Source organism: Pipistrellus hanaki (assembly GCF_964339955.1).
Source record: "Pipistrellus hanaki genome assembly, chromosome: 3".
NCBI classification, from domain to species: domain Eukaryota; kingdom Metazoa; phylum Chordata; class Mammalia; order Chiroptera; family Vespertilionidae; genus Pipistrellus; species Pipistrellus hanaki.
The window spans coordinates 23,281,251-23,294,194 of NC_140505.1; the positions used below are offsets into that span (position 1 = coordinate 23,281,251).

The 12,944-nt window shown below is 44.1% G+C and overlaps 1 protein-coding gene across 1 annotated transcript; it reads right to left on the reverse strand.

Moving 5' to 3' along the window:
- Positions 1-486: 486 nt before the first annotated feature.
- LOC311620635 (protein-lysine methyltransferase METTL21C-like) lies at positions 487-8,368 on the reverse strand (the record flags this gene model as incomplete). Its single annotated transcript, XM_084880180.1, has 4 exons — positions 487-1,191; positions 2,301-2,418; positions 5,545-5,696; positions 8,242-8,368. 4 exons carry the CDS (start codon positions 8,366-8,368, stop codon positions 797-799), a joined length of 792 nt encoding a protein of 263 aa, XP_084736306.1. The 3' UTR covers positions 487-796.
- Positions 8,369-12,944: the final 4,576 nt, after the last annotated feature.

A 12,944-nucleotide genomic window follows, 5' to 3' on the forward strand; every position in this document is an offset into this window, starting at 1 on the left:
AGACTGTGGGAATGAGGATTAAGTTGATAGAAAAGGTCAAGAAAAGGACTTTCCAGACTAAGTGAAGTACATAAATAAAGACACTTGCTTTACTTTTTACTTATAGTGTACAACTACTTACTCATAGTATGGTATTCTCCTTTCATTTCTCTTGGGACCTACAGAGAGAACCAGATGTAGAGGAAGGGAGCTCTATTAATGAGAAATGCAGTCAAAACATATTTGTTCCGTGAATGTGTCTTCTCCCAGTAGATGTTCTTTAAATGTGCTGCAGTGCTGCCAGTTTCACTGTAACCCAATGGAAAAAATGCCCATCAACAAGAGCTACAGGAAATCAAAATTAGTTGCAGTCATAGTAGGAGAATAATAAAGTTGGCTTATATTATAGTACTATAGCTGCCAGCTTCTGTAGAAAAAGTGGGAAAATATAAAACCCATCTCGTGGTTTATATGAGGAGAATGAACTGAGACAAACAAGTATGTAGTAAATTATACTAAAACTTGCTTATTAATTTATTCATGTAAAATTTTACTGGACATTTAGTTGAGACTTCGGGAAGCTAGCAAAGCTATTTTTATATAGCCCTCACGTTATTCTTTACAGATGTTTAGATTAACCAGATAATCTTAAATAGGTGATTTTAGATAGCTGCTCTAATATTAAGTTCTGCATGTTTTGCGTGTACAAGATTTTTTTATGCACTACCTTCTCAATCTTATAAGTGTCTTATTGACAATACAATTTCTAACACTGCTCAAAATGCACGCTAAGCTTTTGAATGGCAATTTGTTTCATTTAGTCCCATTTTAGTGTTCCTTTAAAAATTTTAACTGACGACTCTGGAAATTCAGCCAAGAACGTTGTATCAAAAACCTGCTTGAATTTATCTAGAAATTCATAGTCAGTGCTGAACCTGAACTTATTTGCCCAAAGTAACACAGTCCCGGGCTGGCAGAGGTGCGCCATGGTGGAGAGCAGCTTGTCCAGGCAGTAGTGGTGGTAGACCACGTCGGAGGCCAGAACGTAGTCATAATAGAAAGTCGACTTGGGGAAGTTCTGTTCCAGGCCCTCTCCCCACACCAGTTCTTTCACTTCAGGCAGATGTGCTGTGTGTGTTAGTGTGTTCTTTAAAAGGTTGTGTTGAAGGTTTCCTAGGACGTCAGGCAAATCCGTGGCCGTGACTTGAGCTCCTAAGAGAGAAAGAGGAAAAATGTAATAATTACCTGGAATCGTTTGGGCATTCAGCGTGAACATATACTCTCAGGGAGAAAGAAAAGGACTAGAACTGGACTTCTCAGCCTTGGCCCTATTGACATATGGGCTGGACATATTTGACATAATTCCACTGGGTAATTCTTTTGGGGGCGGAGCTGGGGAGGGGCTGCCCTGTACTTGTAAGACTTTTGGGAGTGTCTCTGTTACCCATCCAACAGATGACAGTAGCACCGCCCCACCCATCCCCAAGTTGTGACAATCAAAAATGTCTTCCGACACAGCCACATGTCCTTCGTGGGACAAAAATCACCTTTGGTTGAGAACCATCTGTTAAGAAACTTTAAGCAATGGTGCAATGTTAAGAGATTTCAGGACAATTAGCTAAACATATTATGGTTTTCAGCAGCTGCTTAATATAGTAATTCATAATTTTCCCTCTAAAAATACATTTATCTGGTGATTTTCTTTTTCTCTTACATGAAGTATTCAGCACTCAATTTTCTTTCCACAAAAGATAATCTATTTTGTCTGATTCTCGCCCTTATCTAAATTAATTCTCAGATAGGCATTTTAAAGCTAGTGACATGGTTCACCAAATAGATCACTATTATTTCCATATTAGTTTTAAAGAAAGAACTATAAAAATGCAGGCAGAAGTAGCCAGATTAGTACCACCTCTTGCCCAGTGCCCTGGAACTCACAACCTGCATTTTGGGTATAAATCTGTCTTTACCTTGGATTAACTCACTTTTTACTTCCTTCAAAATGTTAGTGATAATATTTGCAACCAAGAGCAGGAGTCAATATAGCATAGTTGTTCACAACAGAGGATTTGAAAGTCATACCTCCAAATTTTCAACTTCATCACATGGTAAGGTGGACTGGGAAAATTACTGAACTTCTCTAAGACACAATAATCTTACCTCTGGGGATAACAGTAGTAATTCTAGCTTGTGACATTTGGGGGAGATTCAACGAGTGAAATCAGGGCCAAGCACCTAAACCACAGCCTGTCATACTCCTTATCATTGTTGTCACAATAAAAGTCTTTTGAAGCAAGGTCAGGAATAAGTAAAGAACAAACCTAAAAAACTGGCCACGATGGAAACTAGGCCTGGTCCAGCACCAATCTCGAGTATTTTAGCATCTTGAAAATTCAATTCCTCTGTGTGCTCCTCCAAATACTGACACAAAGCCATAGCCTGAAAAAGATGTACAGTTGTCACTTGGGCATTGCAACATTGGAAACCAGTAGCCACCTCAATCCCCACCCCAAATTAAATACTATAAGACATGTCATTAATCGTTTATTGAAAGGTTCATCAGAATCAAAATATACATTTAATGGTGTGTTTAGACCTCTGGAATATGAAAATTACAACCTAAATCAGAGGAACTAGAGGAACAGGTTTGTGAATAGAAGACTCTTGCTCAACCTCCAGGAACTGGAAGATCAGCTCATCTCTTGTAAACCCAAGAGGTGAGGCCTGCACAACAGCAACTTCCTCTGCTGGTTTAGTCATGCCATGCCTCCACCTGCTTTAGGAATGCTGGATAAACTTCTCCAAGACCTCTCTCCCAGCCTCTATCAAAATTCAGGTGAGCCAGGGCTTTGTCTTCTATGCTGGACAACTGGGCAGTTTTTAAAATATATATATATATATATATATATATATATATATATATATATATATATATATATATATTATTGAATTTTTACAGAGACGAAGAGAGAGGGATAGAGAGTTAGAAACATCGATGAGAGAGAATCATCAATCAGCTGCCTCTTGCACACCCCCTACTGGGGATGTGCCCCCAACCAAGGTACATGCCCTTGACTGGAATCGAACCCGGGACCTTTCGGTCCACAGGCTGATGCTCTATCCACTGAGCCAAACCGGTTTTGGCTGGGCAGTTTTGTTTTGTTTTAAGTGGTTTCTCAAAGAAACAGACTCAGAACAATACTTCCCACACTTTAGTGTGAGATCGCCTGGGGCCTGGCTAAGATGCGCGTCTGTGTGCTGTGGGCTCTGGCTGGGGTTCTCAGGACTACGTTTCCCACAAGCCACCAGGGGATGCCAGGGCTTCTGGCCTGTGGACCACACTATGAGTAGCAAGGAGACGTTAAAAACATTTGCAAATAATTAAGATAGCTTTTTATACAGACAATCAAACATCCCTTGAGAAAAGAGGATAATTATTTGTGATGTAGGGGTTTCAATATTAGGAAGACAGTGTCAACTAGAGCTTCGGAGAGGACACATGGTTTGGTGTTTTCTGAAGGGATAGCCCTGCCCTGTGAGAGGCTGGCCCCTCTGGGTTGGCTATCTGGAAACAATGCTTTTCTCAGGAGCAGCTCCATCTTTTGACATTACAAACACTCCCCCACCCTCCTTAGCCCTGTTAGCAAAATCTGGAAAGTGATCTCTTTCACGGAGAGCTGCACTGGACTACACATAAGGCAAGCGTGTTACATGAATCCTCCTGTTGCAATTTTCAGGAGTTTGAGGCTCCAAGAGGGGCGAGGGTTTGTGCATGAAAGGCTGAGGCCTTGATGAGCATGAAACAGCCCAGTGGACAGTTCTAATCTCTGATCCCCCTGCTATTGTTGTCTATTTGCCAAATATCTGTATATATAAAAGCCTAAGCGACCGGTCGACTGGACAACTGGTCGACCAGATGACCGGCCAGTAACTATGATGCACACTGATCACCAGAGAGCAGACGCTCAATTCAGGAGCTCCCCCCGGTGGTCAGGGTGCTCCCACAGCAGGCACAGCAGAGCTGGGATAAGCGGGAGTGGCACTGGGGCCTCCTGCCTCTTCACACACATCCCTCGCCTGTGGGGATCGGGCTGAAACCAGCAGTCTGACATCCCCCAAGGGGTAATAGATTTTGAGAGAGCACAGGACAGGCCAAGGGGGCCTCTAGACAAATATATTAAAACAAAACAAAACAAAACAAACAAAAACAGCGACACCAGTATGGTGATTACTAGAGGGAAAAGGGAATAGGGGGCTAGGGGAATAAATGGTGGTGGAAGGAGACTTGACCTGGAGAGCTGAACATACAGTACAATATACAGACGATGTATTTAGACTTGCACACCTGAAATCTGTATAATTTTATTAACCAAGATCACCCCAATAAATTCAATTAAAAAAAGAGAAGGAAAGCCTTTGTTTGAAGGAAATCATATTCATGTATAAGAAATAAAAATGGACTATCCCGGGAATGGGGTGTGTGGAGGAGCAGAGGATGGAGCTCTAAGAGCGAGGGGACCCCTGACTGTCCATTCTTCCTCCTGCCCCTTCTCACTCGCCACCAGTGCCCCAGATCACCCCGAGGGCCCTCCATGGAACCTCTAATCATGGCTACTCATTGCATGTGCAGTGCCTGGACCAGCAGCTCTGTGTCACCTGGGAGCCTGGGAGACATGCAGAGCACAGTGTCCCCCCTCCCCACATTAGAACCTGCATGTTAAGGAGACCCCACATCCATGCTGGTGGCTGAGCTGTTGATCCGGAGCCTCTCTAAGCCCTGGCCGGAAACCTCTGCGGTGGAGGGAACGGCAGTGCTGCCTCTGAGGCCGCCGTCCCAGCCCGTGTGCAGGTGCCCCCGGCAATAGCTTTACCAAGGCAGGAGCTTTTCCTCATCAACTTAGTAACTCATTAGTATTAATCATCCTGCATCAACAATGACGATCTAACATGAGCTTAGGTGTGTCACTTCCCTGAGCCCTCACAACCATCTCGGAACTGGACGTGAACACGGCCCTTCACTTTAAATATGGAAATGAAGGCAAACAGGCGAAGTGACCGTCCCTGACCACACAGCCAGGAAAGAGCAGGTTTGCTGGCTCTGGAGTCGGAGCGTTTCCCCCATTCTGGCGCCATCCTCCCGGAGGGTCGTGGCAGGGAGAACATGAGATGCAGCCATGGTTCTTGAACATCCCTGCTGGAGTGTCCACAATGCACACAGAGAACGTAAACCCGAGGGTGTGTGGGAGTGGCCCGAAGGTACAGGAGGCGAAGCCAGAACTCCGAGATGTGACTTGTTCCCTTAACAATCCATGTGAATTTTTCATCCTGCTTCCTGATGTAGTCAAGCTTATCTTAATGCAGTGGGACAGCGCATGGAGGAAAACCAAAGCTTATGGGGGAGACGCGATGGATTTGTGGAGCACACGCACCCTACCCGCACCCCTGGTTGTGGGTTTCAGCTGGAGAAACCCAAAATGTTAAAGTCCTTGGAAAGTTGCCCAAGGCCATGCAAATGGACAAAAGTGTGATCATTGTCCTGCCCTCCCAGGGTAACGGTTCTCTCACCCCTGGCCACACCACTGCTCCGTAACTCTCTATGGATTCTTGGACAACAATCTTCTTGCCTGCAAACAGGTAATTCTCCTGAGTGTAGCTAGCATAATTTGTAGGAACAAATTTCTGCAGGCTACGAAGAGATGGCTCTGTGTTGTTAAGATCTGTGGGGCAGAAAATAAAATAGGTTTCGTGATTTGTTGGTTCACTGCAACTATACACTTAGTACAATTGGTAGGAGGGGAACAGAAGGGTGATGCTATCAATGACAAAGGCTGCAAACTAGTACAAAGCAGTGCTATGGAGTGACAGGGACATAGCATGCAGATGTGACATCTTTATCATTTATGATGAAATGCCCAAGGATAGTCCCCCTATGTAGAAGAGAAGGGAAGAAGCGTGGTTCATTCCCACTCTCTTGACGACAGGAGAAAGCTAAATGGTCCAGGAACATGGCACACAGGAGCCGCCTGTGTAAGGAAGACCCGGGCAGACATGGACCTGACTATTTTTAGGTCTTGAAGTAACATTCCCAGTGTTGGCTGGAGTGTGTTCCTTAAATCCTTCTTACATCAGCTCCTCAAAAGGTATAGGTCACCCAGAGATGAGCCAGCCCCACAGGCCAGGGAGGGGCTGGGGTGTCAGATGAGCTCTGAGTATCAAGTTACTGCTGTGTTCAATGCTTCTTTGCTCTCATGACCACTCCAGCAGCTCTCAAATGCCATATACAATGAGAGGAAAAGAGCACATGCTCAGAAGAGGATGTGAAGGGTGGCAGGTCTTTGAAGAAACCTATTCTGGCGTCCACCCCTGGAGGCAGGTAGGACAGGCTATTTCAGGCACCACCGCTCTCCAGGGGCACTACGACAGCTCTAGGCCCCTGGTCTGCGGCCCATTTGTACCAGGTTTCCAGAAAGAACACTACAGAAATGTGGAGTAAGCCTTTTGAATGTCCACAACGGGATCATGTCTGTTGTATCTAATTACATGCTTATATGTTGCATGTCTGTGTGTATGTATTCCCATTTTGTCTTCCTAGCAATTCGTTTTTGTTGTGTTTTACAAAAAAAAAAAGAAAAAAAAGTGTCAGTATGCAACAGATTGGGAAAAGGCCTTTCCTGTCAGGTGCCCTGGTTAGGGCTGTGGGGAGGCAGTAGGGGAGGGAAGGAGACCTAGGGTCCTTGCCTACCTCTTATGGGAAGCTCCTGACACACAACACCAACCCAACATTTATGAATGACCAAGGAGGCGCTAGGTTCTGCCACTGGTTTGTAGGGTTTGATAGTGACCATGATGCAAACAACCTGCTGATAAAATGTCCCTGGGGACAGATGTGCAGCATACACCATAATGGAGCTTCTACCATCCAGATACAATGGACATCAACAGCCTCAAGAACATCAAATGCACTAAAGTAGTCCATGCCCGGTCCAGAGTATTTATTATTCATGGTTTTTAAAAAATAAACTTTAGCCTTTTATATAATCGATGTCATTGTAATTTATGTGACTGAAGTGTCAATAATGGCCATGTTTAATAGCCAGCTCACCGAATTCCTGAAATTTAGGAGCTGGCACAGGCCGGCTGGTACAGGAGTCGGTACAGGGCTGTGCTCTTTTCCACACAGGCTTTCATCAGTGGAGTGTCTACATGGAGCAGCCAGACCATCGGGTACTCATGCCAGCTCCTGCCGGCCTCCTTCCCCCAGGCACCCCCTCGGTGCCCCAGACCTTTCATTCCTCCCTTCCTCCCACAGATCGCCAACCAGGGACTCTCAAGAATGGGGGAAAAGTCAATGGGCCGATTTTGAATGGCTCATTATTTTATAGGTTAGTAAGCTAATGTTTATGCTTTCCCAATCAACAGGGTAAAGAAGCGTGGGCATATAAATATACTCCCATTAGAACCTTATGGAGTCTATAGAAATATAGAAATTTATGTTTACTGCACACTAAATATTTTCATTCATTGCACCCATGCTAGACTGGTAGTTTTAGAGGGACCAGATTTGAGAGACAGGCAGAGTTGCATTTTTTATGTAAACAGTTTAGTGAAAATAAGTAATATCCTGGTTTAGTAGAGTTGGAACATCATTGTACCACATTAAATAATTGTAAATGTTATAAATGCTGTATCTTGGCTCTCATGACATTATTTGTTATGTCCGTCATTTATTAACTACTAAGTCCCTGTCCAGAAATGCAACCCTAATGTTTGCATTGTCCGGGTGAGAAAATTCACTTTGCTCTACACGGATCCGTGTATGACAGAGCTGCCAGGAATACATTTCGATGAAAACCAGAATTCTTTTTAAATGTTCTTATTACAAAAAAATAAAGTCTTAGATTTATACACAACATAAAAGACATTTGTGGATATTGATAAGCAAATAATGAAAAATAGGGATTACTTGTAACGCTATGCTTATGCTTGCATAAAGGCATTTTTTTACTTACTTCACTATACGAACAATCTAGAAGGATGTTACCTAGACTTACTGACGTGATCATTTCGCCAAACACCCAAATATCAAATCATCTGTCATACACCTGAAACTAATATAACGTTACATGTCAATTAAATCTCAATAACAATCATTGAAAAATCTAAAGTTAAAAGGAAGTGGGAATTCTTGTCACGGAAGTTAACTGGAAAATGCCATCACCAGGAAAACGACTGAGACAGTATTGAGGTCATGCAGGGGGTTACCTCCTGTAGGTCCGCTGGTGTCATCTTTCTGGACAGTCTCTTCCTCCGCCTCTAGCCAGCCAACTGGGGAGCTTGGTCCTTCCCCGAGGCGCCCAGGCTGCTGCTCGGAGCTCAGACACACATCCATAGCCGGAGCTGGCGCTGGAGAGGAGGAAATTGGACAAGATCCGAGTGGCTCAGCCCGGGGTGTCTGAGTCTCTCAGGAGGCTCTAAAAAGTGCAGCTTATCGCCTTCGCATCTGCTGAGTGGAAAAGAGCACCTGCTTTTCAGTTAGTTCCCTGGGCGAGCAAGGCAGCCACTCAAGGAGTTGCCACTGTGGAGGGAGACTGTTCAATGAGACCGAACCTATTTGTACACGAAGAAAGGCAACAACAGAGCAATGGGAGCCGGGCCACAGTCTGAAGTTACCAGGGTCCAAAATGTATTTCTGACAACTTTGGGAGCTGAATTGTAAAGAAAACCTGGTCTGGCAATAGGACCCGTGGGAGTGCCTTGTAGATGGATATGATCTCATGCAGGAGAAGCCAGGATTTGGAGAGAACCCCGGGCTGCTCCCTTTTCATCCGAGGCTTTCTTGTAAGATAGTAGGAAGTGCTGGGGGCTGAGAGCCAGGAGCCACTCTGGCTCACCATTCTAACACTTCGCAACTCATTTAATCCGCTCCTCGCTGTTGTCTCACCAGCAAGAAGGGGATAATGATATCTGCCTGCCCGCGAGGGCTGTGACGAGAGAGAGCAAAAGTGATTAGTTCAGCACAGGTAAGCAAAGAATTATTTCCAAATGCCAGGTGGTGCTTTTCCTTGAGAAATGAAATGACTCCCTCCCCCATCGTTGACTTGAGAAATAAATTCTTTCCCAAAAACAGCTGTGCATTGGAAAACAATCTCGAACGTAACTACAGTGATCTGTCTAGGGTTCATTATTAGTTTGGCACATACGATGATAGATAACACATATATTAGTACTTCATAAAGAACTGGGAAATGTTTTAATGACTCCTTGTTAGTACCCTCAAACGAATTTTGAACTGTTAGTTTAAATATATCTTTACCTTGGGTAGCAGAAGAGAGTTGAGATTTCTGTGTGCCCTCTAATCCCCAATGTTTTATATAGATCTGCACCTAAAAGGATTAGCATTTTGTGAACAAAAGCCAGCCAGTGGAAGTCCAAGTTATTTAGGGTAGCATTACCCACCAGTGCGCAGACACATTTCTTTGCTAGAATTTCTTCTCTCTTTCTCAACCTCTCTTTCTCTCTCTCTCTCTCTCTCTCTCTCTCTCTCTCTCTCTCTCTCTCACACACACACACACACACACACACACACACACACACTCCTTGCAACGTGAAATATAATCACTCTTGAAAGATCCAGAGGCTGCCCTTCATGGTATCCAGTTGCTGTGATGGAGTTTGAATGTGGACTTATATTTCACTTTTTAAAACAGTGGGGGTTGGGTTGCTGGGGTTTTATGGGCATGTCAGCTTTGTGTGCATCAGCAAGCTCCTGTGGCTGAAGAAAGGGGCCTGCCTGCTGGGGACTCTGTCCTGGACCTTGATTCCTGCAACACAAGGCTCTCCCAAGAGGAAGGGAAAAGGTTTTCGAGGAAGATGTGAGAACAGTCTCGACAAGAAGGGACATGAGTCAAAGGCTTAAAGTCACATAAGGGGTATTTAGTTGGGGCAGCAGTGAGTAGGAAACCAGAAAACTCCTTCAAAATAAAAAGCAATCTGTTGTAATTTATTTGATAGAAATAGGGGCACACATTTCTTAAAATGGAAAGAGGAAGAGCATTTGCTCATTTTGGAAGCTTAGAAACCCTTAAAATAGCATATGGGGTATGTAGTTTAAAGCCTCAGGCGAATAGGAATTAAATAATCATTTACTTTTATGAGGGACTATAATTAACCATTGAGCTGAATGAATGGCGATTTAGCTAGAGTAGATATAAGAGCCTATTTTTAAATTTTTTTTTATTTTTTCACTTATTTTTATTTTTATCCAACATTTCTACTTTCTTCTCTGCTGCCACACTTTTTTTTTTTCAATGTCCGGTTCTTTTCCTTTTTTAAAAAATATATTTTATTGATTTTTTTACAGAGAGGAAGGGAGAGAGATAGAGAGTTAGAAACATCGATGAGAGAGAAACACCCATCAGCTGCCTCTTGCACACCCCCTACTGGGGATGTGCCCGCAACCAAGGTACATGCCCTGGACCGGAATCGAACCTGGGACCTTTCAGTCCGCAGGCTGACGCTCTATCCACTGAGCCAAAGCGGTTTCGGCATCAATGCCTGTTTCTTTTAACTCTGGATCTTTGTGTGGATATACTGTGGTCCCAGGACTGTTAGGTCTTCTTTCTCACTCACTCCCTTAAATGATGGCAGGTGGTCTGGAGTCTTTTTCAAATCCATCATTGCAATGCTTTTATTATTCCCCAAATTGTTCAGATCTATGGTTGTGCCCTGAACTTCTGTAACTTATTTCCAGCAATGTCATCATCCCTACATGAAACAGCAGAAGATGGTCATCATTACAACTTTTAAATAACTTTTAAAAACAGATTTCAATGCCTGAGAATATGTGTGTGTACATTCACATATTCATCCTACGAGCTTTGAAAATGAAGACAAGGACAAAGAAGAAAATTTTAAATATCTCCTTTAAGCCCACTCTCTGGAGAAGTAAGCCTGACTAACATTTTCTGGTGTCAACCTTTAGGACCTTTTTTTGTATAAACTTTATATAAAGCTATTCAATATGAAACTAGATAAAAACATACCTTTTTGACCTGGTATCAAATATCCTATTATTTTAAGAGTTTCTTTGCAATGAATCTTCAAATGCCATCTTTTAGGTACCCGCTTTAAGAAACAAAACAGAACTCTGTTGCCTGAGCTGGAATAAATTAGGTCTGAGGTTCCTAAATATTGGACTGTGATGGACTACATTAGAATTACCTGGAAGCTTTAAAATGCATAGACTCCAGTCCCTGGAAATTCCTATTCAAAGGTCTGGAAAGAACTTAGAAGTTTGAACTCGCGGTCCGACAGCTGTTCACCGTGTGTCTGCAGCACTTGGCATGCAATCCCCGTCAGTCTATATGGAAGAGACATGGGAGTTGTGTTCAAATAGTTGAAGTGCCATCCATGAAGAGGGATTAGGCCTCTGCACGGCCCTGGAGGGCACATTGATGAAGTAAGTGCCCAGGAAGCCGAACTGGAAAGGACTTTCCTCAATAGGAAAGAACTTCATCACAAGCAGAGCTACGGAACAGTTGATCTCAGGGAGCCTGGCCTAATGGAAAGTGGGCCAGATTTGAAGTCAGAAGAGAAAAGGTTGGATCAAGGCTTTATACAAGGTCAATAAATAAGCTACGTGTGTGTGTCTTTCTCTGCCTCTCTCCATCGGTCTGGACCTCTGACCTATCATGGCCAATGGTCCTCAGCATGGAGGAATTGTCCCCTCCTCCCAGAGCCCTTTGGCAATCTGGAGACGTTTTTTGCTGGTCACAACTGGGGTGGTGTGCTACTGGCATCTAGTGCATAGCGCCCAGGGATGCTGCTAAACATTATACAGAGGACTGTCTGACCCTAAGTGTCAATAGTGCCGATGATGAGAAACCCTAGTCTGGGCAGTAAATCCAAGTTGTCACAGAGAGTAAATCCTACTTGCTATGTTGCATAGTCTAACTAGCCAGGCGGTCTTAGCCTCCTCTGTCTCGGCGTCCTCATGTATAAAAAGGGGTGAGTTAGTAGTTCCAGAGTGTATAATGCAGGCCAGATTCTGAGCCTCATCTTCCCATAGATCCAGCATGGCAACTGGGCTCCGTCTGCTTTCCCTCAGGAGAAGACCAGAGACAAGGATTAAAGAGAAATGATTTATTTGGGGGAGTGAGAAAGGGGAAATTATCAAGAGTAAGTGTGAAATTATCTGCAAAAAGTGTCCTCTGAGGCCAGGGGGAGATAAAAACGTAAAACTATGGGGAAAGGCTGGAAAATGAGGCAACACACTCACCTCAGAATTATTACACTCCAGAGGGTTTCTGGGCTATTTCTACATCACCATGTCAGCACAGGTGCCGAGACTAGGCTTGGAGCACTCAGATGTGTCTGAGAGATGTAAGTGAGGTCATGACAGCGTCCGCTAAGGTCCAGCTACTCCTTACACAACCGTAGGAGGTAAATGAAATGTTATTTATCAGAAAGAGTTAGTCTGGTGCCGAGAAGGTCATCGTCCTTGGTAAATAAGTGTCTTGTATTAAATTGCATGTCATTCAAGTAGACGGCTGAACAAGCAGTGTTCTTTGAAAAGATTCTGGGTCACTCGCTGAATCAAAGGGAAACGCTGAGGATCGGGGCTTGGTAAAGAAAGGACCCAGGGCTGTGCTGGCCCAGAGGTCTCAGCAGCAGGAGTTGGTGGGCTTCCTCGTTCAATGGTGCTGTGAGAAGCCTTAGTTGCAGTCACCTTCCAGCCCCGTGTAACTGAGGCCAGGATTTAAAATGTGGGGGAAATATTTTAAAAATATTTATATTTTATTGGTTTTTTACAGAGAGGAAGGGAGAGGGATAGAGAGCTAGAAACACTGATGAGAGAGAAACATCGATCAGCTGCCTCCTGCACCCCCCCCCCCCAGGATGTGCCCACAACCAATGTACATGCCCTTGACAGGAATAGAACCCGGCACCTTTCAGCCTGCAGACTG